The sequence below is a fragment of the Haliaeetus albicilla genome, chromosome 1 (genome assembly GCF_947461875.1).
Source record: "Haliaeetus albicilla chromosome 1, bHalAlb1.1, whole genome shotgun sequence".
NCBI classification, from domain to species: domain Eukaryota; kingdom Metazoa; phylum Chordata; class Aves; order Accipitriformes; family Accipitridae; genus Haliaeetus; species Haliaeetus albicilla.
Window position 1 is genome coordinate 3,071,851 of NC_091483.1, and position 26,179 is coordinate 3,098,029.

General features: G+C 41.2%; 1 protein-coding gene across 1 annotated transcript; it reads left to right on the plus strand.

Annotated features, from left to right (window-relative positions):
- Positions 1-1,642: 1,642 nt before the first annotated feature.
- ANXA5 (annexin A5) lies at positions 1,643-26,149 on the plus strand. The gene is made up of 13 exons (XM_069799072.1): positions 1,643-1,755; positions 1,868-1,911; positions 9,247-9,331; positions 10,425-10,519; positions 11,361-11,474; positions 14,998-15,088; positions 16,038-16,117; positions 16,574-16,630; positions 19,582-19,675; positions 21,459-21,554; positions 22,101-22,159; positions 24,332-24,454; positions 25,593-26,149. The coding sequence occupies exons 2-13, from the start codon at positions 1,903-1,905 to the stop codon at positions 25,653-25,655; spliced, it is 966 nt and encodes a 321-aa protein (XP_069655173.1). The 5' UTR covers positions 1,643-1,755; positions 1,868-1,902; the 3' UTR covers positions 25,656-26,149.
- The last annotated feature ends 30 nt before the right edge of the window (positions 26,150-26,179 follow it).

Consider the following 26,179-nt stretch of genomic DNA (forward strand, 5'->3'; position numbering starts at 1 on the left):
GCAAAATAATGTGTTAGACAAATATACACCTTTTTTCAAATTACTCAAGAGTTTATTTTATTTGTGAAGTTTAATAGATACATTTGTATCAGTAATGTACCAATCTTCATGTATGCCATTTGCTACAGTAGAGAGATCCTATTAACATGTTTCAAAGTGGTGAGGACTACAGCTTCATTAATTTCTAGACACCTTATTAATTGTTCACGATACTGATAGATCCTTTTTTTAACTTTCACGTTACCCTATAACTTTTCCTTATCATACATCTGCGTCACTAACTAGGTATGAATTCCATTTGTCTGTGCTCAAACCTGTGTCGTTTGGCGCTTGGTGTGCAGTTACTGCTGTGTTTATGTGCCTCAATCTGATCGACAGAATTTTGGGGTGTGTTAAAGAGGGCAGATTTAGATCCCACTGCATTTCTTTGTGTGTGCATGTGTACACTTTCTAGATGGTAAAGCTTGAAACGTGATCACAGCATGGCCTGTATCTGCTCTGGATATAGTGTGTAAGGAGAAAAAGACTTACTTTTGCAGAAAGAGGTGGGTGCGTGTAAGCAAGGTTGTGCTTAAACTAAAAGCAACCCATTTGAATGTCAACCGCTATTTTTTAAACCATTTCATAACCCATGTTTTCTTAAATATTGTTATTCTACATCTAATCCATATGTGCATTTCTACGGGCGTATTATGAGCAGCTCCCTATTCCCTTCTTTGAGCGTGTGTGGAATGCCACTTCAATGGATTAGATTAAAATTAGACTTTAATAAGTAAATCGGGCCATTTCAGCAAACCATTTGATCCTCGGTCCCGCAAAGGAAGCCAGCTGGGTGGATCTCATGTTTTTGCTGAACTGTATGTGCACTTTTTAGGGCAACAAGAAATGTTGGACAAAATATTTAAACTTACACCACGATCTGCATTTCTGTCTGTTTTCTGAGGTAAACACAACTCACTTGAAGGCAGAAGTGACCGTTACATGTTAAAACGCTTACATAGTGAAATTATGTTCATGTTTTATTTTGGCAAAGACACTAAATTCCATTTGTGTTGCAGTCTCTTTTCCTTTTTCATCTGACACACAGCTGGATTGCATTTGTATGGGTGAGGGAGCAAGTCTTCAGTGTTACAGATGACAATGCTCCTTGAACAGCCATGCAGACTACATCCTCGTTGCTCTCCCAAACTGGATAGATCTTCTTTATACCCGGGCCAGTGACATGGTCCCGCTGTAAGATGTTGAGAAGTAAAAAGTATCATCACCCAAAATGCTTGTCGTACTGATAGCCTAGAACTACAGCCCTTGCATTCTGTTCCAACACTGTGCTTATTTTGCTAACCTAGCTTAGGCCAGCTAATAAAATGCCTGCTTTAAAATTCAGTACAGCCTTGTCCTTTAGTGATGGGCTATGAGTCTCTTCAGGTTAATGGCAACTGATTTTTAATTGAGATTTCATCAGGAGGGGGCTGGAGCAGCTGTTGGAGGCTCTCTGTGTGAAGGTGCCGCTGCAGCAGCCAGCGAGGACGAGCTCGGCCCGGGTACTGCCTGGCCCGGCCGGGCCTCGAAGCCCCGGGGCCTTGCGGGATGAAACCGCCGGCGGCCCCGGGGGAGGCGGCCGTGGCTCGCCGCCCGCCCGGGGTGGGGCCTGGCCCGGCCCCCGGTGAGGCAAGCAGCGGCGGGGCCCCCTCCCTCCCGCCTTAGTCAGTGCTCCCGGTAGCTCTGGGCGGCGGCGGCTCGGCGGACCGGCTTGCGGTGAGGGCGCTGCCCGGCAGCGAGGGGCGCCGGGAGGGGAGGGGAGGCGAGGCGAGGGCGAGGGTGCCGTGCCGGGCCGGGCGGGCACTCACTGTCGCGTCTCTCTTTGCAGACTCGGACTCAGCCCCGACTCGGCGGATCCCAGAGATGGCGAAGGTGAGGCGGCCGCCGCGAGGGGCTAACGGCCGCCGCGAGGGGCTAACGGCCGCCGCGAGGGGCTAACGGCCGCCGCGAGGGGCTAACGGCCGCCTCGTCCCTGCCCGGCCGCCGGCGGTCCCGGGACGCCCTCGTCTTGTCCGTCTCCTTACTCTTACTCCTCAGTGATTTATTTTTCGGTCTGCCTTAAATCAACCCATCCCCAAGCCTGGGGAGACGCGGAGGGGAGGGAGACGGGGAAAGCAGCTCATCATGTGAGACGCGCGTCAGGGACAACTTTTTTTTTTTTTCTGCCAGTTTCCACTAATTTGGCCAAGTTTCCGGTACGGTGTGTTTATATAGTGCTTGGGTGGAGGTTCCTTCCACTGGAGGAGGAAGGAGAAAAATAATACTGCCGTGGCTGTGTCCCGTGGAGGCTCGGGGCGCGGTAGTCCCATCTCCAGCTTTCTCATTTCTGACTTGAATTTTTCTGGAAGCCTTGTAGCTATGGTGTAGTACTTCATCTGGTACTTCTATTTTTTCCTTTGCAGCCCTTGGGTCGCTGTGGTTTGAGCCTGAACGAAGGCTTGGAAAACGGAGCTGACTCCAGCATTTGTTTCTATAGTTGCATCAAATGCATATGCTCTGGAAAGTAAAATAAGAATTTAATGGCTTATTTATGGGCTTTGTACTGCTGTAGGAAGTGAAAGCCATCAAGTGGTATGAGTGCCTTCACAAAGGTCAGGGTAATTGCACACTAATGCTGTAGTAGTTTCATTATTTTAACAATGAGTGGAATGATCAGTGGTGTTTTAACACTCCTGTGAATACTTATTCATATTCTGTCTGGATTGAGCTTTAAAAGAAAGAAAGGGTACTTCATTTTAAAAAGTTTTTATTTTTAATAGTATTCCACTAAATCCTTAAAGTTTGGGTTGGGTTTTTTCTTGAGGTATGAAGAATGGATTTTTCTTTCTTTAAACATCAGGCCTGGTTTGTAGGATGCATCTTAGGAGAGGCCCCTACCCATGCCAGTGCAGGGCATCTGACCAGACAGATCTACTTGGACAGCCTTTTATTATGGTATATGTAGCATTGCTTATAGGCTTAGGGCAAATTCCATTTAGTGAAAGCATGGAAATTTGCAATTCTCTTGTCTGTTCCACAGAGACACAAACTTTAATTCTTGATCTTTGTAGAAGGAGTATTTCATTCTTCACTAGTGCAAACCAGTTACTCCTGTCTTCACATAGTAGAATTTTCTACTGCCTGAGGTAACACTTGGGGTTGGGTTACTAACTGTGGTGGATGGTGGTAGGTTGAAGTCATTGGAGTGATGAGGTCTTGTACTAGGTAGGCCTTGTCCTCCCATTTCCATGTTCAGAGGGCTGTTTTCCGCTCCAGTAGTATTCTTTGCCTGGGCGATAATGCAGCCACGGAAGACTGGGAGTGTTAAAGCTTTGTAGCCTGTAAAGCATTTTATAAAAATAAAAAAAAAAAGTTGAAGAGTAAGCTCTGCTGCTCATGGCAGGTGTCTGTTCTAAATTTTGTTGCACCGTGAAGTAATGCTAAAAAATGAAAATGCCTATCAATCATGAAATGTTGAGTGTCAGTTGACAGCAGTTATTTATATGTACATCCAAAGGTTCAGAGTTCACAAAGGCTGCACAGCACAGTGTACTGAAGTCCAATTTAGTCTAGATACATCACTGAAGAGTAAAACCTTTGAAGAAGGTAAGTTATCTTTGGAGTCTTGGTTACTGAAGTATTTGTTCTTGCTCAGTTATGGGAAGATCCCCCCCCCCCCAAAGACCTGGGGCATTTTGTGTGATCCATGTCCAGGACAAAAAGGTTCATTCATTCATTTTGTAGGAAAACTACAGCATGCCATATCTGCTGTGCAGCCTGGTCTCTCCATGCCTGTGTTTATCTGCTTTCTTTGGAGGAACACTGCTGTCCTAACAAGCTGCCTTTTTTCACACATCCGTATGTGTAGTGGTCTTTGTTAATGCATAGATGCACATGGTAGAATCTGTTCCTCCTCGATGAACAAGCTGCCTTGGAAATGCTACCCTGTGTTTCCTGATTTGGAAATTGGGAAAGAAAGGAACAAGACTATTTTCTGCTTGCGTGCTGTGGACTGATGTGTTTCGGTTTGCTACTCCCAAATTTTTCCCTGAATGTGAAGTTGGGAGTGTTTTCTGTATCCATTTGTAAAATGCCAGGAAGGGATTGCTTGTGCTGGTGAAGGTGTGGCTGCTGTGTGCTATATCTGGAGTTCCTGTTCTGCCAATGTGCATGTGTGACTTGGAGCACAGGAGTAGTACTGCCAACTCCAGTAGTGCTTCAGAGGATTATGTCTCACATTCCAAAGTATAAATGCTTTTTCAGAATTGGGTCCTAAGCAGCTCTTTGGCTTTGCTGAGGTTACTTGCAAGGAGAGGTTCTTTGTGTGTTTTTGCAGATGTTCCTGCATTGGTTCCTACATTGCTGTTGTTTGCTTTTCTCTTCTCCTCTCTCACCCACTCTCTTTATCTTTTTTTTTCTGTTTTTTTCTTTCTCTCCTCCCTATCTTTGGTATCTCCATGATGTACTGACTCAGAGTTCAGCACAGATGTTGTGTAATTCCATTTTTTGTCAAGAGTTTAAATTTAGTGGGGCAGATGTGAACATAGTCTGCTGACCAGAGCTGACTCTTCTATTTAAGTGAGCAACCTGAAGTGATACTAAACTTAGAGAGGTGTTTTGTAGAGACGTCTTTATGGTTGTGCATTTGCATCAGCTCTGCACCTATATTCATCCGCTCACAATGTAAATTGCATCCTACTGCCCTTGAAATTTCAGTAAGGATGTCATGAAACAATTATATATTTCTTACATGATGTTAGCCTTAAAGCACAGTTTGAACTGGGATCTCTATGTGGTCTTCAATGGCCACAAAGGTTTTCAGTTTACTAGTGAACACTGTGTTCTGCTTTATCTGCAAGATGGCTATTCTTGTGTAAGAAGTCTTAAGGCAGTCTTTCATTTATTCTAGCACGTGACCTTCTGGGCTCTCACCTTCTCTGTTTGTCAACCTGTGTGCTGGAAAATTTTTCCATTTCCATTCTTTCCACTCCACTGTTTTCCTGTGCCATCTTGTAAACAGGTGGCTGCTTAAAAAAAAAAAAAAAGAAAGAAAAAAAAGCCACATACCACCACCTCTGTGCCAGACACTGGGCTTTCCAGTGGCAAATTGATGAGGTGCTACTTTTGTTGCTGCAGAGCAGCGTTGTGAAAGGGGGTAGCTCTTCATCTATGGGAAATCTGAGCGGTAGGAACTTGGCTGTGAGTGGGTATAGGGCAAGGGTAGCTGGGAAGAAGTCTGAATCAGTTCAAATGTGGTCTTTTGTTTGCTGATAATGAATGCTTTGTTTTTAACAGTGGCTAAACATGGGATCTTGTGGGTGGGAGATTTTTTTGTGTGCCGGGTGGGAAAAATTAAAAGGAACCTCGCTAAGTGGCTATTGTTGATCTTGCAGATAATGCTGTTGCCAGGATATGTGGCCACGTGGCATCAAATTGTGAAGTGAAGTTATCTCTTGGGAGAAGTTAATGTAGCTCTGAGGTGCTGGTTAGAAACATCTTGCCTGATGAGATTGTATCTTCTCCTTCTGCAAACTTTTGCTAGAGCAGAATAAACAAAAAAAACAGAGAATGTGAATCTCCTCATTTGGAGGGGCATAAATTCTAAAGCAAGATCATCTCTTGTTTTGAAGTTGTGTTTGGTTTTTGTTTTGTTTGTTCCCCCCCCACACCTTTCCTCTTCATACTAATTTTGTGTATGTGTGGGTTTTGTTGGTCTCATTGGTAGGAGTCTGGAGAAAATGGAAGCTGCTGTTTTATTTCTAGTCTATAATCACAAACTGTGCTTGCACTACACCTGATTGCTTAACAATAGTCAGTGTATTGGGGAATGTAGAAAGCAGAGAATGTGTGTAGGTTTTGGGTGTTAGGATCTTGTGATCCTCTTTCTATTGAGGTCTTGCGTGTTGTGCTTCTCTTTTATATTTTACTGCTAAGTGTAGGGTGTTGCTATTTAGTAAGGGAATCACTCCAGATTACAAAAGGATTTAATATCAAGGACTATTTGTGTTCTTCTTTCCATTGATGTGCTTTGGGTTCTACTGAGTGGGAAACTTAACAACCAAAATAAAAATGACCTATGAGCCTGCAGTGTTATTGAGTATCTGTCTGCATAAATGACAGAGAACATTCTTAGAGATACTAAAAATAAGATAATTTGTTTACCTCTAAAAAAGTTATTAAGTTTGTAAATAAATAGTTGTCTTTCAGTTTACTGTTTTCATACTAGGTCAGGATGGTGTAGCAGTTGTGATGCTGTGATCCACCTGCAAGAACCAGTTTGTTTAAACTCTACTTAATGTTGAAACTAGCTGAGTTGTCTGATAAATGAGTGTGTGGCTTTTGTCAGAAACTCTTTTGTATGGATCTATTATTTTGGTAGAAATGTCTGGTTCATAGCTTCTATTTCAGATTCTGCGTGACTGGAAGTTGACTTCAGTGGTTCAGGCTGTGATGGTGGTTTAGGACAGGTGTTTGCCTTCTTTTTCTCTGGCCAAAAGGTGCCATGTTTGGAAAGGAGGAGAGTGCTCTTCCCTCCATGGACTGGGTTTGTTATCACTGCAGAGCGTTCTGCCATTGTCCATTGATTTTGCAAATGAGAAATTGGGACTGGAGTAACTAATCAGGGTGCTTCTGGGCAGTGGGGTGTTTTACACAGATTTGTGGTTGTTAAGATGGTATGCCTGAGTATTTCCTGCTATACCCCGATTGCCAGGCCACGCTGCAGTGCTCTGAAGAGCTAGGCAAGTAGGTTTCTGACGTGAAAGTTAAGGATGGCTCAACGCTTTCTCAGTGATGGGCCAGCTATTGTCTGTGTCGCATCTGCCCACATGTGGCTTCTGAAGGCAGTTAGACTGTAGGTTGGACTCGGGTCTGCAAAGCCATATCCAAGCCTGTCTTATACTAACAGCCTCTGCTGTGGTTGTGCTCTATTTGCACCAGCATATAGTATCAAGGGGAGCAGATGTAACTGGAGATTCTGCTGTTATAGCTGCTGTCTTTGTGGTACCCAGGTGACATGGATTTTTATTATGCTAGATGGCAGAGCTGCAGCAATATTTCTGGTTTGCAAGCTAGGTGCAGCTCAAGTACTGACTGAGGGTGATTGTGGCAGGTAGGTAGCCAAAATCCAGTACACAGTGTGCGTCAGAAGGGAATGCCTGGAATGCAAATGGTGAGAAGACATCAAGAAAACTCTTTCAGACTACAGGTGCACCAGAAGAATTTCAGGAACTGTTCATCAAGCTTAGACTATGTTGAGGCTTTTCACACTGTGCTTTGGAAGAGAGTTATGGAAGGATTCTTCTTAGTTGACAAAAATGAGAAGGATGATGCAGAGATAGATTTAATCTAGCTTTTAGTGTTCCCACATATGTTGTCTAAAATAGCCACAGAGGAATGCTGGGCTGTTGTCATAAGACTTAGGAATTGTGAAGGGGAATTCCACTTGCTTATAACAAGATAAGCAAATGAAAACTTTAACTCAAAGATCAATAACTCTTTCCTCCGAGACCTGCTTACCTTTAGTCATTTCCAGAGGAGAATTGTGGTAGTTTTATAATATTAGTTATGTTAAGATGATATGAAACAAAATAGCAGGAAATACACTTTTAAATAACCCCATGCTGCCTGGTGTGGTAATAAGGGAGGAGGAGGAATACAGAGGCTTTTCAGTCTTTATCTGTTTTACCAAATTATAAAATTGAGTCCTAAATCTTTGAGAGTTTTTCATGATAGCCTTTGGAATTAGCTAGGAGAATGACAATAAGTACACATTGCTGTGCCTAAATTTGAAGTAGTGCCTAAAAATTTGCTCATAATGGGAAAAAGCAGAATGCTTCAGGGGAATTGCCATGGCTCTGAAGTATGCTGGATATTGGAAAGCATCAGTGAGAAAGAAGTTTGTTGTTGTTGTTATTAAGCACCATGATACTTTGTGTTCTGATTTGCTGAAATACGGTGGAGGTAAACATAACTCATTATTGCTTCTGCAGTGGGAGGGGTAGGGAGTCTCTGATGGCAATAACACACAACTGGCCTGAGAGGCAGCAGTGCTTCAGGGCAGTTTCTGGTTAGTGCTTGGCTACTCTTTTCTGTCTGTGCTTTTTTGGCTGACCTGTCTTGGATGAGTCCATTGACTTGAAACCAAAGCACTGTGTGGCTGAAATTGCTAACTTGAGGGAAAGGCTGTATCGCAGAGGCCAGATGGCTGTGCTGTCTGTGTAATAATCTGGTGCCAGTCTCAGTAGGTGTCTTGGCACTTTCTTTCATGCTTTTTCTTGCGAGTGGACAAATGCCCTGCTTGTACTGATTGGTACTTTTGTACAGCAATGCTTACAAGAATTTCCCTTCTTCAGCTGTTAGAAAAACCTCCCTATTCCCAAACCCCAGCTCTTTCCCCTTTTGGCCATTGCTTGACTTTTATAGTTTATAAATTAACTACTGTGCTATACACATATAGGTTCTTGAACTGTCATGTTTAAATATAGGCAAGACTGTTCCATAAGGGTGATGAATATCCTTTTGTGTTTGACCTGAAGAGAAAGTCCCTGAAGAGCCATGTTCCATGGAAACCTAGTGGAATTACTTTTGTGTTTTGGACAGGCTGATCTTTTATCCTTATGTTTGAGCTGTTATTTCTTTTTAGCTGTAAACAACTATGAGAAATGTAGCTGAGTCACTTGAGAAAAAAGTTGCTTATGTCAAAAGGAACATGATGAAAAATTGAAAGCCATTGCAAAGTTCAGTAGGTCTCATTTGCAATGTGATGGGAAAAAAAAAACAGTGTGATACTGGTTGAGAGCTCCAGCAGGTTTTTCTTCAGGAGAGGAAGGTCTTATTTCCAAACGTGTCTTGGATCTTTGTGCAGCTTTTCTAGCATATGTGATTTGTGCAATTAATTTCCCAAATTACTTAAATGATAATTTCTTAGTAATTTTCCTGTATTCAGGCTCCAGTGTTGTAAATATCAATCCTGCAAACTACCATTATGTAAATATACCTGACCTTAGCTGGGGTACTGCTGAGTAAAACCATAGTAGTACCTTTTGAGTGAGCTGTGTTTAAAATACGAACGGATTGCTGTTTAGTCGGACAATTGCAAGAAAAATGCTATCATCTTTTGGATTGCGGATTCAAATTTAGTCAAGCTCGTGTATGGGGAACTGAAAGATGCTATCATCTATTTCATGCCCTTTTCCCTTTCCCCCTACCTCTTTTTTCCCGCTGTAGTACACAAGAGGCACCGTGGCAGCCTTCTCTCCTTTTGATGCCAGAGCTGATGCAGAAGCCCTTCGTAAGGCCATGAAGGGAATAGGTAAGAATAATTTATTTTATGAAAAGGAAAGGGCTCTCAGTCCTTTGAAAATATCCTTTCTGAACTCCTTTTTTTTTATATTAGCAGGTTTGGGTAGGGCGTGCGTCTACATGCCATGGAATGACAACTGCAGGACTGCATGAGTCTGGGCGTGTCCTAGTTTTGACTGTACTGCTCTCGAGGATGTTTATTTTTAGGTTAGCATAAGGGGAAAAAAAGGTGGTGTGCACATTCTCCATTAAAAATTGGTACTCCACAGGCTTTTCTGCACACAGAGTTTTGCTGCACAGTAAGCTAGACTGTGGATTTACAGGTGACAACTGTGGAGAGTTATGACAGTATAGCAGAAGCTCTGTGCTTGGAAAATATGGGACAGCCCCCTCGGTCTGGAAGTGCATAAGCACATTACAGTTACTGTGAGCAAAGAATACAAGCACACAGCATGAATGTAGACTAACAAGTGGTCTGTAAACTCACACTGTAGCTTCTGCCCCAAAACTTCTGTGTGAGAGCAAATCCTAATTTGCTACTTTCTTTGAAGCTGCCTGCCAGAGGAAGCAGAAGGAAGGGAAGAAGGGAAATGTGATACACCTCAACCTATTGGCAAATTCAGTAGGGCTAGTAAGGTGCTGTGCTGTGAGGGCTACCTTGCAAACTGTCATATATAAAATGGATAATAGCTCCACACTTCTGTACTCTGGGGTGTTCGGGGTTACTGGACTGAGTTTTGCTGGGAGTCAGCAGATTGTTTATTCTAAAGCAGATCCCTTGGTGAGCTCAAAGGCAAGGCTCCTATGTAGAATACAGACTGTGACTAAATGTTATAGCTGATGCCTGGGATGCTAGGAGCAGCGTCTGGAACAGAGCACTAATGGAGAACAAACAACACATAGGTCCTCCAGTCATATTTTTGCAACAGCAGAACACCAAACCTGGTGGCTCAGCTTTGGGGTATGGTGACATTTGTTATTTAAATGCTTCTGCTGTTTGTCAGTAGACTTATTTTCGAAACATCTTTCATTGCCTTTTGAGTTTGTGCCACTGGTGTTTGTTTTTTAGAGTGTTTGTAACTCTTTGTTCTTTCTAACTTCAGGGACTGATGAAGAAACTGTTCTGAAGATCCTTACCAGCAGAAACAATGCTCAGCGTCAAGAAATTGCATCTGCCTTTAAAACGTTATTTGGCAGGGTGAGAAGAAGAAAAATACCTCTAGAAATGAGCTGAATGTGGCCTGTGATGATGACTTAAAACTGTGAGGCACATTCATCACACTCCCTGTAAAATGTTCCTTCGAAGAAAATCTAGTTTTGCTTCTGTCTCCCCCTCTCCCCATGCTGTGATGTTCTTAATTGCTGGCTAGGTTAGAATATTCCTTTTAGGTTAGCACAAGGAAGTTACGTCCTTTTTCTGTATTTTGGTCCAATATGTTGTAGATGGGTTTTTGCGCAAAAGCTCCTATAGTTTCCTGTTAGTGTGCTTTTAGTATTGATCTTATTCTTGCTATGGAAGGAGTTATCAAATATTTTGATGCAAGGTCTGCAGTGTAAGGTGATAGCAGGAAAAGAATTTTCTAGAGCTAGAAAATGTGGAAGAAATATACCGGCCTAACAGCATAGGAGCGAGCAAAACCAAATATATTGGTAGATAAAGCCATAAGTGAGTTCAAAGCAAAGATGGCTTTTTTCTTTCTTCCAGCATTGTTGGATCCTTTAATATTCTGGCTGGGTACCCTTTGTTTCAAATAGCAAGTGCAGTGAACACCTAGGTTTTAGAGAATTTCTGTCTTGGAGTGGGGGCGGGGGCAGAGAAATAATTGCAATATGCTTCAGGTTTTCCAAATGCCCATATATCCTTTTCTTCTGCCTTATTTGGCTACACTTGTTTCAGTTCAGGTGCCATTTAAAACAAACAGAGCCCTGTCCCTTGTGCTTTTTGTTGTATGGCCAGAGTCTTCTAGCTTGCAGACACACATGCATCCATTTTGAATGGTTAGTCCTTGTTCATTACAGCACTGTTTGTTCTGCATTAGGATCTTGTAGATGACCTGAAATCGGAACTTACCGGCAAATTTGAAACATTGATGGTATCTTTGATGAGACCAACATATATTTTTGATGCTCATGCACTGAAGCATGCTATCAAGGTAAGAGGAGTGAGGGAAGGTAATTAATACATTGTATGAAATGTTTGTTGCTCTTTTGTTGTTTTTTAGGAATGAACTTTTGGTTGGTAAAGGGAATGCTAATAGAAGTAGCCTTTTTTTCTTTTTCCCTTTTTTTTTTTTTTTAAATTATGAATGTTATGCTAACACCTGCCGTTATTGCTAATGCCATGGTTTTGCCTGATTTCTTATTCATCCTAATAATGCATTAGAGGTAGTTCAGAAATCTACTCAGTGTATGCTTTATGTGAAATTATTTTCATGAGAAACTATGTAATCTTAAGAGAACAGTTTTGCTGTAGATGCAGACTAAAATCTTCATAGCATAAGACTTGTTCTTTCTGACTTAAATACAATTAATAGATGTGCATGTTGCTTTTAAATTCTTTTTGCTGCTAAAGTGCAGTGGTGAAGTCCAGTGGACACTAGATTTTTCTGCTGTGAGCAGCCTAGGTTTTATAGCTATGCAGCTGTATGCATGGGCTGCAAAGTAGTTCAAGGTATTTCATGAAAGTGTGGTGTTATCTGTATGTCTGTCTTTGACTATTATTTAAGCTAGAGAGTGTTTTGCCCCTGATGGATTACAATGCAACTCCAAAATTGATGGGCTAGCGTACTTGTGTAAACTGGTGTCCACCAAAATTATGAGTGGGTATTATCTGTATTATTGAATGTGTTCTAAAAGTTGCCTGCAGTAATACAGAGGCAAGAGTTGATAGCCCTGTCGGTGTTACCTTTCTAACATTTGTCTTTAGCTCAATGCATTTAGTGCCTCTCTGAGAAGGCCAGGTAGACAAACAATTTACAATCTGTATGCGTAGATATTTTAGTGTGTTTTCTTCCATGTGGTCCTATCCGCCCCCCCCTCCCCCCCCGCCACACCTGTCTGATACCATCTCAGGAATTGGATGTCCTTGGATTATTCACAGAACCTGTTGATTAAAGTAGAGGACATTGAACTTGACTAGTGTCAGGCAGTGCTTGGTTGGGTGACGCTCACATGTAAACTCCCAAGAGCCTTGATGACCAACTGGTTAATATGTAGGCTTTAGTAACTGTGCAAGCTAGTGCTCATGAACCCATGACCCAGCAAATAGTATCTCAGATAACAGAAACTTTAATCCTGGAAATTTTCTGTAATGTCTTTATATGCAGTGGGGGAAGGGAAGATGGCACCTGATAAAAGAAGCTGATAAAGGCCTTGCTGACTAAAAGGAAAAAATGTATTCCCAAGCTCCTCTTGTTGACTTAGGAGTCAAAGACTGACAGGGAAATGATGGAACAGATGAGTGTAGGAGGGAAAATAAGAGATAGTGAAACAGGAGTGGTTTTGTTCTTGTCACAAAAAATTATATTAAACACAAGATCATGGGATTTCAGAGAACGTGTCTGCACAGGAAAAGATGTTGATACTAGCTGCAATTCAGCTAAGGTGGGTAACAACAGTAAAGAAGGTGTGATAGCATAGACTTCAGTGCAAGATAACTCAGCTAAGAGCATGAAGTCTGTGCTGAAGGTTGTACTGTCGGTTCATAGAATCATTTAGGTTGGAAAAGACCTTTAAGATCATTGAGTCCAACTGTCAACCATGCCCACTAAACCATGTCCTGAAGTGCCTTGTTTACGTGCTTTTCGAATATCTCCAGGGATGGTGACTCCACCACTTCCCTGGGAAGCCTGTTCCAATGCCTGGCAACCCCTTCAGTAAAGAAATTTTTCCTACTATCCAATCTAAACCTCCCCTGGCACAACTTGAGGCCATTTCCTCTCATCCTATCTCTAGTTACTTGATAGAAGAGACCAGTACCCACCTCACTACAACCTCCTTTCAGGTAGTTGTAGAGAGCGATAAGGTCTCCCCTCAGCCTCCTCTTCTCCAGACTAAACAACCCCAGTTCCCTCAGCCACTCCTCATAAGACTTGTGCTCCAGGCCCCTCACCAGCTTCGTTGCCCTTCTCTGGACATGCTCCAGCACCTCAATGTCTTTCCTGTAGTGAGGGTCCCAAAACTGAACACAGTACTCAAGGTGCAGCCTCACTCGGTCCAGTGCTGAGTACAGGGGGACAATCCCCTCCCTGCTCCTGCTGGCCACACTATTTCTGATACAGGCCAGGATGCCGTTGGCCGCCTTGGCCACCTGGGCACACTGCTGGCTCATATTCAGTTGGCTGTCGACCAGCACCCCCAGGTCTTTTTCTGCTGGGCAGCTTCCCAGCCACTCTTCCCCAAGCCTGTAGTATTGCATGGGGTTGTTGTGACCAAAGTACAGGACCCGGCACTTGGCCTTGTTGAACCTCGTACGATTGGCCTTGGCCCATCGATCCAGCCTGTCCAGATCCCTCTGTAGAGCCTTCTTACCCTCGAGCAGATCAACCCTCCCTCCCAGCTTGGTGTCATCTGCAGACTTACTGAGGGTGCACTCAATCCCTTCATCCAGATTATTAATAAAGATATTAAACAGAACTGGCCCCAATACTGAGCCGTAGGGAACACCGCTTGTGACCCACTGCCAACTGGATTTAACTCCATTCACCACAACCCTCTGGGCTCGTCCATCCAGCCAGTTTTTTACCCAGCTAAGAGTACACTTGTCTAAGCTGTTGTCTAAGCAGTTGTCACTGCTGCTACTTAGATTAGAACTAATATAACTGTGCCTGTCTCACTTGCTGAGCAGGCATGTTCTCAAAACAGTCTGTATTTTGAAAATGATTACATGCAGCCTGGCAGATTTGTGTTTTGGATATCTTTGTATGCAGTTAGTATTTGGATTTTCCTTACAGGAAAGGTTGTAAATAACACACTGATGCAAAAAATACACAGTATTGTATTTCAGTGTTGCTTTTGTGAAATGACTTCTTTGGAAGCATAAAGAGCAATGGCTTATTCTTACAGACAAAGTAGACTCAGACTTGTGGAAACAAGATACTGGCTTGACTTTTGTAAATTTTGTCCTTGTAAAAGTGAAGAGTGCCTGTTGTGCCTGCTGTAATTAGAGTGCAGCACCTTTAGCTGTCTGGGTTAGCAATTCTATTGTAAAATGTGTGTGTTTGCAGTGGAAGAGAGGGTGCATTTAACATGGTACAGTTCATAGAAGGGTAAAGATCATTGCTGGGTGGCTCTATGTTTATCTGTGTACTGGTTGATGAAGGCAGTATATAAACTAGAGCTAAGATGGAACCTGTTACTCTATTCATTCACTTACCTTGATGTCATTGACTGTAATAGTGAAGAACTGAGGCATATTTGGGTGTGCTTGAACATGGAAGGGCTTATCTGAGTTCTGCAACAGTGAGCCTTTATTAAGTGTTGGGTTGGTTTTGAAAACAATCAAGCTGGAATTGGAAGAAATTCTTTCTAAAACCCCTACAATATACCAGAAAGAAGAAAATAATTTTTCTTTATTTGGTCCAAGTGTATAAGTTGATGCTTGCTTTTGATTGTCAAAGGGAATTCTTGTTTTCCTTTTGTTATTCCATCAGCTGATTTATACTTGCACCCCTGCAGGGAGCAGGAACCAATGAGAAAGTGTTGACTGAAATTCTTGCCTCCAGAACACCTGCGGAAGTGCGGAATATTAAACAGGTTTATCTGCAAGGTAAAGTTCTGCATGAAATAAAGTTCTTGGGTCTCCAATCAGTTCTCCTAATATGATTGTAGCTCATCTTTCAAATAAGGTCTATCTGTGATCTTATGGGTGTGTCCAATAAGTGGGATTTCATTCTGTTGTGTTGCAAAACTTTATATAGAGAGAAACTAGAGTTTGGATTGTAAACTAAAATAGTTTTTATTTCAGGGCTGTGACTGCAGGTTATGGTGATTTGTACTTTATGGTTAGAATTAATTCAAATGCATTTCTTTCACCTGTTATTTTCATCCCTTTGAAAGGGGATTTTTAGTAATTGGAAACTAGAAAACTGGTATCACATAAAAAAACAGAAGTGATTTTTTTTGCTTTCTGCTCAGTGTTCTGTTCAAATGCATTTGTGCTAAAGCAGGTGCAGCTTTTTGGTTGTCCACAGGAGTATATGCTTTTACCCTGTGATTGTGGGGTTGGTTTTTTTTAAGGCAGTGTTTGAATTAAAACATATTTCTTTTACCTCTATGCAGATTCCTGCCACACAAGAAATTCTCATGTCTCAATAAAGTTTGAGGCAAAACTTAGAGTCTCCAAGGGCAAAATTTATTAGTACTAGACTTTTCTGGGCTTACAGTTGTTGTACAGTTGTGAGACTGCCATATTTTAGCATAACTCCAGATCTGCATGCTCTTTAGTTCCTTAAAGAGCTGAATCTATGCATGTCACCCTGTATTTCAAAATATTTTGAGGAACCTGCTCCTGATACTAGATGTGAGGTGCTATCTTTTCACCTCTTTTACGATAATGTTAGGTTGTAAGTGAAAGCAGAATATGTCCGAGTTGGTAAAGCTGTTTCTGATAAATGATTCTACAAGCTGAGTCAAATTAACTTTTTGATTTTCCTTGCTTTCTCCTCAAAATAGTGAGGAAGTCTGTAAGGTGGTGAATGGGTATTGCTCTTTTGCAGAGTATGAGGCCAACTTGGAGGATAAGATCACAGGAGAAACATCAGGCTATTTTCAGAGACTGCTGGTAGTCCTGCTGCAGGTCAGCATCTCTTTGTGTTCAGACATATGTGTATGATTTTCACTTTCGTTTTCCTGTCTGATGTACGCTTGTTGCTTTCTGCTGACTAAGCTGGGATTCTGAAAAGACCTGGTAATAGGCAGGATTGCTTCTGAAACTGAGCCACTTCCCCTGATTTCCGGGGTCAGTCTTGAGCTCTGTTATGGGTCATTTCCACATCACTGAATTGACAAGCTTCTGTGATGCTTATGGGTATAGCAGAATGCCTGCTACGTGGGGTTTTGAAGGCAATAGAAGAAGAGAACATTTATTTCAAGAAGACTCACTCGAGCAGAAGGGGAAAAATAAGGTGATTTTGGAGAAGGTGCATTAGGGGTTGACTTCTCGCAGTAAGTCTTTCAGGCTCAATATAACAGATAAGTTTTTTGATTCAGCTTTTTATTCTTCAGTTTAACAACTTTTAAAAATTCTTTTCAGGCAAATAGAGATCCTGACGGCAGAGTTGATGAGGGTCTTGTTGAGCAGGATGCCCAGGTGGGTGAATGACTTGGTTTTTGGGGCATTTCTACAAGTTGTCTTGCAAAGAGACAATGCAGCTAGAATTCAAATGTGAGAGAGAAATTGTTAAAGTTCTCTGTGTGTGTTTCTTAATACATTTTCCTGTGCTTTTATACATTCTGGACAAAAGTGTCAAAACCTGAAACATTGGGATCAAGATTTTTGGCACTTTCACATTTGAAAAGCATGTCTTGTATTGCTTTCTACTTAATGAGGTGCATGAATGGAACAGTAATTGGATCATTGGAAGAGAGAGTTATGATTACTGAGGCTTTGTGATGCTGAGAGACCCGCTGCTGGAAAACTCAGAGATGTTAACAGTTCATTCCTTAATATCTGACTTGAACTTCTCTCTGAATTCAATCCTTCCATATCATGTGTCATGTGTGTCATAGTGAAATGTTAATGCTATTCAGTGAGGCATGCCTCCACAGAGGGTGAAATACTAAAAAGAGAAAATATATCAAATACTCTGCTTTACTGTAACCAGATGACAGTCTAAGAATTGTCTTTAAAGAGTTTCTAGGGACTTGCATATTGCTCTTTGCAAGTATTGTCCATAATGTTGTCACTGATCACTAAGCCTGTGCTCTAGACAGCAGAAGGAAACCCACCAGTTAATTGGTATCCTTGATGCAGTCTCTTGCTGGATGCTACTGGATTTGTTGTTAGTTGTAGCGATGGTCAATATTTCAGTGATTTGGTTACAGAACACATTTAATGCATGTTTCTTGGTTATTTCAGATAACTCTGGGCTAGACATTTTCCTCTCATAAATTGTCAGTTGAGATGAAAGAAAATATATGAATTGTTCAAGGTGGCAAGGAGGAAAAGTAGAATACCAAATCAATAAAACATTCTCCTGGTAGCGGGCCAAGATGGAGAGACAGACTGACAAAATGTGTTTTACTGGCATAGGCCTATCCTTTGCTATGTAAATTCAGAAAGCATTGTTCTCCTGATATTAAAATTAATCCTGTGGAAATTGGAGCTTGAAAATTAGAGGCAAATGTTTGAATCATGAACTAGACTGCTTCATGAAATTATGTCAGTCTTGCCTTTAGCTAGGCTTACATAATTGAGGAAACCCATGAACCACAGGCCTTGGTAGATAGATAGATTCCTTTTGGCCTCTTTAATTGAGTTTAAATGAGCATCTGAATTTAGGAGGCACCATATCTAAATGTTGAAAAAGTCCTGTTTTCCTAAATGGTTGCTGTGGTTTGTTATGTACATTTGGCTTGAGCTGGGACCTAAACAGAGAAGTGTTCTGTCACATTTCTCTGTATTGATACCTTTACATTCAACATGTAACATAGCTGGAACAGATTCAGAGAATTTTCTAACTATTGTTGTCAGGTACAGATGGTCAGAATTTAGATATGTGACTGTGCAAGTGTAAGACTATTTTTGGCTCCCCAGTGTTTCTCTTGATTAATATGATATTCTGGGAAGGATTTGATGTATTAGAGGGCAACCTTTTTGCTCAGTGGTGATTTTTGATTTTTTGGGGTCTATCATTACTAAACATTAATTCTAAGAGATAGTATGAATATGCAGGGAAGTTGCAAGGCTTTTCTGAGAGTGCCTGAAGGAGAAAGTTTAACTTTTTGGATGAGATTTTGTGAATATCACTTTTTCAAGTTATGCAATTGATGTACATTTTGGGTATTGCACAGTGGCAAGGCAGGTAGACACTTAGAGCTCACATAAAATGCCATTTACAACTTTTAGTATTCCTAAAGAAATACATTCCTAGTGTTTCTAAATGCTCTGCTGGGACTTCACATTTGCTACTGGATGAAGAGTACTGGTATTAATTTGAAGAGCTCAGCGTATATTATATGAACTAAATATCCTTGCAATGCCTTCATAGCTTTTTTTTTTACCCCACTCTTCTGTACTCTGTACTTTTTAATCTTAAAAGAGCATGCAGCATTCACAAATGTGTTTTGAATAGGATTGTAGGAGAAGCAGGAAATTCATAACATCCCATTCAGGTTTTACAGTATGGGCAGATGGCCAACAGCATTGCTATGCAGCAGATTTGTTTGTGGGGATTTTTCTAAGACGTATTTGATTGCCTGAATATAGGTGGTAACCTGTTTGCCTGTCCTCTGCACACTGAGGAGGGAGAAAAAATACTATATACTACAATATGTACAAACCTTTCTCCTTGCATGGTGTTTAGCACACTATTTGGAAAAAAGCTTCTGAGTGTCAGTAAAAAGAACTAATTTAATTTTCTGAATTTTTCTTTCTCATTTTCTCCCTCCTGTTGCTTATTCCAACTTTTAGAAGTGCTTTACTTTCCTAAATGCTGCTAATGGCCTGTCATTGTCTGCATTGAAGAAAGACTTGCCTGAAGAACCATGAATGTGCTAAAACAATTAAATGATTAAAATCTTGTTTCATATGACTAAGAATTTAGCAGCCTGCAAATCCTGTTTCTGAGTGTTTCTAAATCGATCTTCCCCTCATTTTTGGAAAACTTCCTCTTGGGCCAAGTTAGCATGGTTCTGCCATTGATATGAGTCATCATTTAGTAAAGTTTTGCTAATCTGATTTGAAAAAGAGTAAGGAAAAAAAAAAAGCAGAAAAAACAGTATTGGGAATGGATTTTATCTCCTGTGTTATCGGAGTTTCAGAAAACTTCAGGCTTATGAAAGGGACTATGCGCACAGTCAATTTTAGAGCCTTAAGCAGTATTGCTCATGTAAATGCTTTCACAGTCAATTTCAGAATTTATCATTTATTTTTTTCTAAAGTCAGTTCAGTACTTGGCAATTTTATTTCATTTTCTTTGCCTCCAGCTATAGCTTGTTAGTAAGTTTAATGCTTCTCAGAGTGAGACAAATAGCGCTTTTCAACAGGCTATGTGGACACATAACAAATGCTGCTGTTTTGATCTCTTGAATTTACAACAGGTTTTGTTTAGAGCTGGGGAGCTGAAATGGGGAACAGATGAAGAAAAGTTCATCACCATCTTGGGAACCCGAAGTGTTTCCCATTTAAGGAGGGGTAGGTAGTATGGTTCTTCTGTGCTTGAAAACTTCTGCCTGAAGTCTCAGTATTACCCACCTGGTGGTAAAAATGGTAGAAAAGTTGTTTCTGGTACTGTATTTGTCTTTAATCACCTCTTCCCTCTACTTAATACGTTTAATTTTGTTTCCTGTAATTCAGTTCCCCCCTAGCAGTGGTGATCTCCTGCTTGAAGGAGTGGTGCAGTAGATCCAAGGGACAGCTGGGGTGTTTCTTTCTAGATGCTTATTTATTATTTTTATTTTTCCCTTTTGAAAGAGGTCCTGACAATAGAAGTGATGCTGAGAGTCTGTTATGAGTCATCATAATCTGATGGAGATCTAGCCCTGAAAAGATCAACCCTTTTATAGGTGCATACTTTATTAGATGTTAATAGAGACAATAATTTTTTTCCCTGCTCCTTACCCATTCATAAGTCTGTTTTACCAAACTGTTTAGGCCATTCAAAATAATGACCAGAAAGTTTTTTTTGGTTCTCCAATCTTTTTGTTTTCCTTTTTGAATCTTTGGATTCATTTGGATTTTCAATGGTAATTTGATTTGTGGTTTTACTGTTTAGTTTTTTTACCATCATTTGCGTTAAAGTAATCCTAAAGTTTTTTTGGTGCATGCAACACTTACTTAGTGTGATAGAAATGTAAGATTTCATAGAACACTCAGGTCTTATGGATATTAATGAACACAGACTTCAATAGACTGCCAATAGACCAGTTTGTGTGAAGTTAATTTGATCTAGTAGCCCAGTGTAGACAAGATCTTAGGTTCAGGCTAAATGATAGCTGCACCCTGGGGAAAATGCTGATAATTTCCTAAAACTTCCCTTCTTTCCCTTTCCCTCTTCTCCTTGCACCCTTTCACTGAATGTGTGCACAGAATCACAGAACGGCTGAGGTTGGAAGGGACCTCTGGAGGTCATCTTGTCCAACCCTGCTTGAGCAGGGCTACCCTAGAGCAGGCTGCCCAGGACCATGTCCAGGTGGCTTTTGCGCATCTCGAGGGATTCTACAACCTCCCTGGGCAACCTGTGCCAGTACCCACACAGAAAATAAGTGTTTCCTGATGTTCAGACAGAACCTCCTGTGCCCTTTGCCTCTTGTCCTGGCACTGGGCACCACTGAGAAGAGCCTGGGTCCATCTTCTTTATACCTTCCCTTTACATATTTGTACACACTGATGAGATTCCCCCTTGAGCCTTCTCTAGGCTGAACAGTCCTGGCTCTCTCAGCCTTTCCTCATGGGAGAGATGCTCCAGTCCCTTAATCATCTTAAAGGCCCTTCACTGCACTCGCTTCAGTTACATATCTCTTTTGTACTGGGGAGCCCAGAACTGGACCCTGCACTCCAGGCATGGCCTCACCAGTGCTGAGTAGATGGGAAAGGATCACCTCCCTCGACCTGCTGGCAACATTTCTCCTAGGATACCATTTGTCTGCTTTACTACAAAGGCACATGGCTGCCTCATGTTCAATCTGGTGCCCACCAGGACCCCCAGCTCCTTTTCTGCAAAGCTGCTTTCCAGCTGGTTGACCCCCAACACGTACTGGTGCATGGATGGGCTTGTTCCTCCTCAGGTACAGGTATGCGTTGTATAGTAGCAATCTGGTAGGAAATAGGTATTTAAAATAAGACACAGGGAAGAATGAGCGGACAATAGCATTTGACCTGTGGATAATGAGATACAGGTGGCATTAACCTGTACTGAGGAAGATACTGGGAGAAATGCTGGCTATACATGTGACTAAGCACACTTTCTGTTTTGCAGTGTTTGACAAATACATGACTATTTCCGGCTTTCAGATTGAAGAGACCATTGACCGTGAAACCTCTGGTGATCTGGAGAAGCTGCTTTTGGCAGTTGGTAATTAAGTCTTAACAGGTCTAGAACTGGCTGCCTTCATTTACTCCCAGGCCTCCTTAAATTGCAGTTGTTATAGGAAGTGGCATGAAAACATGGTACCTTTTTAAAGTTAATCACCTGGGATCTGTTTTTGTATTTAGAGAATAAGCCTTTATTCTTCCTTTAATAGATGGGGCGAATGGGGGGGAAGTGGGATGGAGGGTGGTGGTGAACTGCATTCTGTTCAGTCACGTGCACCTCTGTGAGAAAGTGAGACAAAACTCTGCTTTTGTTTATATTCCTGGCATATCATTTAGCACAACGTCATAGTAGATTTGTAACTGGGAGTAGAATTTGACTAGCAAAGTCTCTTCTCTATTAGAAGTATACGGTGCGTTCTAACTCCTAGAACCCAAAGAGTTGTAGCAGAGGAACAGACTAGCTGACAGCTGTATACTTAATTGTCCACACAGGAGAGAGTGATCCAGTAACACACACCTTGTCTTGACAGTGACAGTGTCCCGTATTGAATAACAATCAGAAATTCAATCCTTTGCCTTTTTTCAGTGAAATGCATCCGAAGCGTGCCTGCCTATTTTGCTGAGACTCTCTATTATTCCATGAAGGTATGTACATGTTTTCCACACCTCACTTTCCATCTTCCTCTGCTACAATTCCTCTCCCTTTCGCTTGTTCTTCATTTTTTCTTTCACTGCAAATGCCAACAGCATACTGTGTCGCTAAGCATCTTCAAAAGGTTTGGGGAATGCAGATCTGGTAGAGGATCTAAACAATTTATAAGCTTTACTTCATGTTCATCGTAAGTTTGTCAGACCATAAATCTTTTACAGGAAACATCAGTCTCATCACCTGTTTTTGGACTTGGGTCTTGTTATATTGGAAAACATCAGGCTAGATCCACTGGGCACCTTCAGCTAAATAAAGGCTACAGTGTCTTTAGGTGGTGGATATATTGAGGAAGTAAAGATGACCAAAAACTAAATTGTAGATTGTGCAAATTTAGTGCTTTTTGTTTTGGAGACGAGTATTTACAGACTGAAGGTGTAGTTAGCTTTGAAACAGGTTTGGATGACTATCCATCCCATTTTGAGAAGGAAAAGAAACTCATCAGAGAAAAAGGAAAGAGGCTTAAACAGCTACAAAAGGTTCTGCAGGGGAATCCCAACAGCGACACAGCTGCGTTTCTGTTGGCTTCGCCTTCTCTTGGATAGGAAGAGATAAGCAGGGAAAACTGTGTTTTTAACTCACAGTTGCTAATATTAATTAAAACCGAGGTAGGTAGTCTATTGTTTTCAGGCAAGTTATCAGCTTCCCTGAAGAATTCCTCCCTTCCCCTTGCTGAAAAGCACTGAAGTATGTTTGTCACCAGATGGTTGTATTGATGAGGTGTCAGCATGAGAATTAGTGAAAAGAGATGAAATGATAGCTTAATTTTTAAAAGCTGCTTTACTGCTTTTATAGATACCAATGTAAAATAAGGTTCAGGTGGAAAATACAGCTCAGCATACTGGCATAATATTTTTTATGAGGAGGATTACTTTTTTTGTATTTATCTATTTATTACTTTTTATTTAAAGAATGCAATAGAAAATCTTTTCCTGTATGTTTTAGAATCTTGTACATTTCTATTATGAGGGGCCTGATTAATGTCTGCTGGTGAGATCCCCAACTGTTATTTTTTTAATATAAATAAAAATCATTAAGTACTTCAGATAAGAAAGATCTTCATCAAATATTACTTTGACAGAAGAGTTTGTACTTCTAATTTATCAATTTGGCACGACAAAGTTCTACAATGAGTAGAATTTACTTTCATGATTAGGTGGGGCAGAGCTTGGATTTTACTGGATTCTAATGTCAAATCCTACTCAGAAACCACTGGACTCATGGCATAACTTCTGAGCAGCTTTAGAGCATTTTTAGATGTAATCCAAGAATATTACACCCAGTCAAAGGAATGAGTGACCCTGGACATTAGGCTAAAGATGATTGTGGGGGCTCTGCCAAGTCCTTCCTTGAGGTGCATTAGCAGGTCAGCATGTGAAAATTTGTATTGCTTCAGCTTGGGTGGAGTCTGACTTGTCTGAGCGGGAGAGGTCAGGATGTTAGTCTGGCACAGCCTGCCAGCACAGGAACTTAATATGGTTAAAGTAATAAGGATGAATAAGAGAGTGGAGGATTGTGTGGTTGGAAAAGGTTCGTGAAGTTTGCTTTGATAATAAGCAGCTGGATAATTTGTGGAATGAGTTGCTCTGCTATGTCTTGCTATACGATGTTACATGCTTTGTATTAGTCATTGTTAGGATTTATGTACCCAGTTCCAGAACTGACTGCAATTCCGGAGTCTCAGACTACATTGAAAGGGTGATTTGCATGCGATGAAAGGGTGATTCTGATTGTGGTGGTCAGCTATACTACTGTGTAATCTTGGAACTGGATTATTTTAAATTTATATGGTCATTCACGGTTGAGGCCTGTGAGATAGATGAAACATGACATAAGAGGTCTGACAATATGGCACTTCATAGAAGTCCAGGGATTAGAGCACCTTGCATGGTCAGTCCTCTGTTCTGCACATGGCAGTGTGAATGTCTTGTGATACTGTCTCAAATATTCTCTGTTTTGGAATAGAAATGTAATGCAGGAGTGTTTTGAGACACCACTTGTTGCACTTGGTGCTTTCATGTTGCACTGTGGTGGTTTGTATTTGTTGTTTTGTTACAGCCTCTGTCCAGGACAAACTCATATTTTAATATTATTTAAACTTTTCTTCATAGGGGGCTGGCACTGATGATGATACCCTGATCAGAGTCATGGTTTCAAGAAGTGAAATTGATCTGTTGGATATTAGAAAAGAATTCAGAAAGAATTTTGCAAAATCACTGCATCATGTGATTCAGGTAAAATTACTGTTCTGTTGTCAGGGAAAACAGGGGTGATTGAGATGTCATTGTTTCCACTGTTTACTTTTAGGGGAGGGGGTGGATGTGAGTAGAGCTGCACAACACAGGGCACTCTGAGAGCAGTGGTAGTTGGTCTGCAGTTTTGTGAAGTACCACACAGAGTCATTTAAGTGGGGGACGCTTCTTAGGAAAAGCTAAAGGCTTCTTTCCAGTGTTCACTAGGAGAACAGATGTGGTTTTCTGAAATTACAATTACTCATACACCATTTTTAGCTACTGCTTCATTTCCTTTTTCTTGTCTGGGTTCCTTCTGATTTTCAGTGCTTCAGAGAGGGTGCTGGCTCCAGAGAAATTATATTGGGGTTGGGAGTCTGATTTATCACAAGGTTGAAGTTTAAATCTTGGATTGTGGTGTGGAACCTTTTGCACCATTTCAAAGTGGAAAGCATTTCACTGTAGAATCAGTCTGAATCATAATCTCCTTTGAGTGGATGGGAAGGAGCAGGAAGGGAAAGAGCCAGCAAGAAATGCAGGGCCAGCTGTTGCTGCAAAGTTGAAGCCAAAATGCTTTTTTTCCTAGGAGTTTTTGGGGGTATTCTGTTTTATTTTTAAATGCTGCTTTTTATGATTTTTCTGTTATCATTCCTCACATTATGCTCCCTTACTTAGGCTGGGTGGAGTTGCTTTTGACACTGTCAGTTGGGCCCATACAGCTGTCCTGCGGAGCTAGTAGCAGAGCTTGCCATGAATTAGAGGGAGCAGGGCTGGGGCCTTTCTAAGTGATGGCAGGTGCACTTTGCACATTTAAAGGTTGTTGCTTTTGGTGCTGTTTTGGGCTTCTCCTTTGCCTGGATTTTCGTACTTGCAGATGAATGCATTCTAGCAGGCAATGGGTAGCTCAGTTCTAGTAAAGCTTTCAGAGGTTTTTTGTTTTTCTGAAAGTCTTGTCTGTATAAATACAGCTCTAACATAAGAGACAGAGAATTTCCTTGCGTCATTCCTGAGTGAAGAGTCATCCAAGTGGATTTCCTGTGGGTGGGACAAATGTATAATCTGTTGGAGTCCTCTTTGGCTGCTGCTTTTCTTCACATTTCTGTGGTTGTGACTCATGCTGACTGGTCTGTTATATTAACAGAAAGATACATCTGGGGACTACAGGAAAGCACTCCTGCTCCTCTGTGGTGGAGATGATGAGTAATGGTGACAGTGACAAGAAGGATTTGTTGTACTCCAGCTTTGCAGCCCTTTAGTTAGCATGTCTAGCTAAGTTTTTGTATCTTAATGCTTTGTGGCTGTTTGAATTTATACTAGTGTTGCACTTACTAAAAATGAGCATATTGTTATCCAAGTGATAGCTGATCCTTCCTCTTCCTGACATCCCAACTTCCAGGAATTTCAAGTGCCTTCTCTGAGTATGCGAGAGTCATCTTCATGGAAGATGGGTACTGAGCACAGAACCCAGTTCTTTGCAAGTGTTTTGCTGAAATAGGAAAAAAATAATCATGTATTTCACTAATAATTTGAAGATCTTTTTTTGCTTTTATTCCTTACATTTCCACTGAATGTTAAGCTAGCTCTAACATTGCAAATGAAGAAAAGATATCCTTCGTATGTAATATTTGAATGAATTTGCTGAACAGAATACAAACAATCATTGGAAATCTAAAGGACCAATAAATTTTTTCCCTCTCAGCACAGTTGTATGTGGTTTTTAATGGGCAA

Excerpts from the sequence above, each read along its gene's own strand:
- ANXA5 (XM_069799072.1), top strand. Across the intron at positions 21,555-22,100 it reads GAAGCTGCTTTTGGCAGTTG|TGAAATGCATCCGAAGCGTG; the intron begins GTAATTAAGTCT and ends GCCTTTTTTCAG. Across the intron at positions 24,455-25,592 it reads CACTGCATCATGTGATTCAG|AAAGATACATCTGGGGACTA; the intron begins GTAAAATTACTG and ends TTATATTAACAG.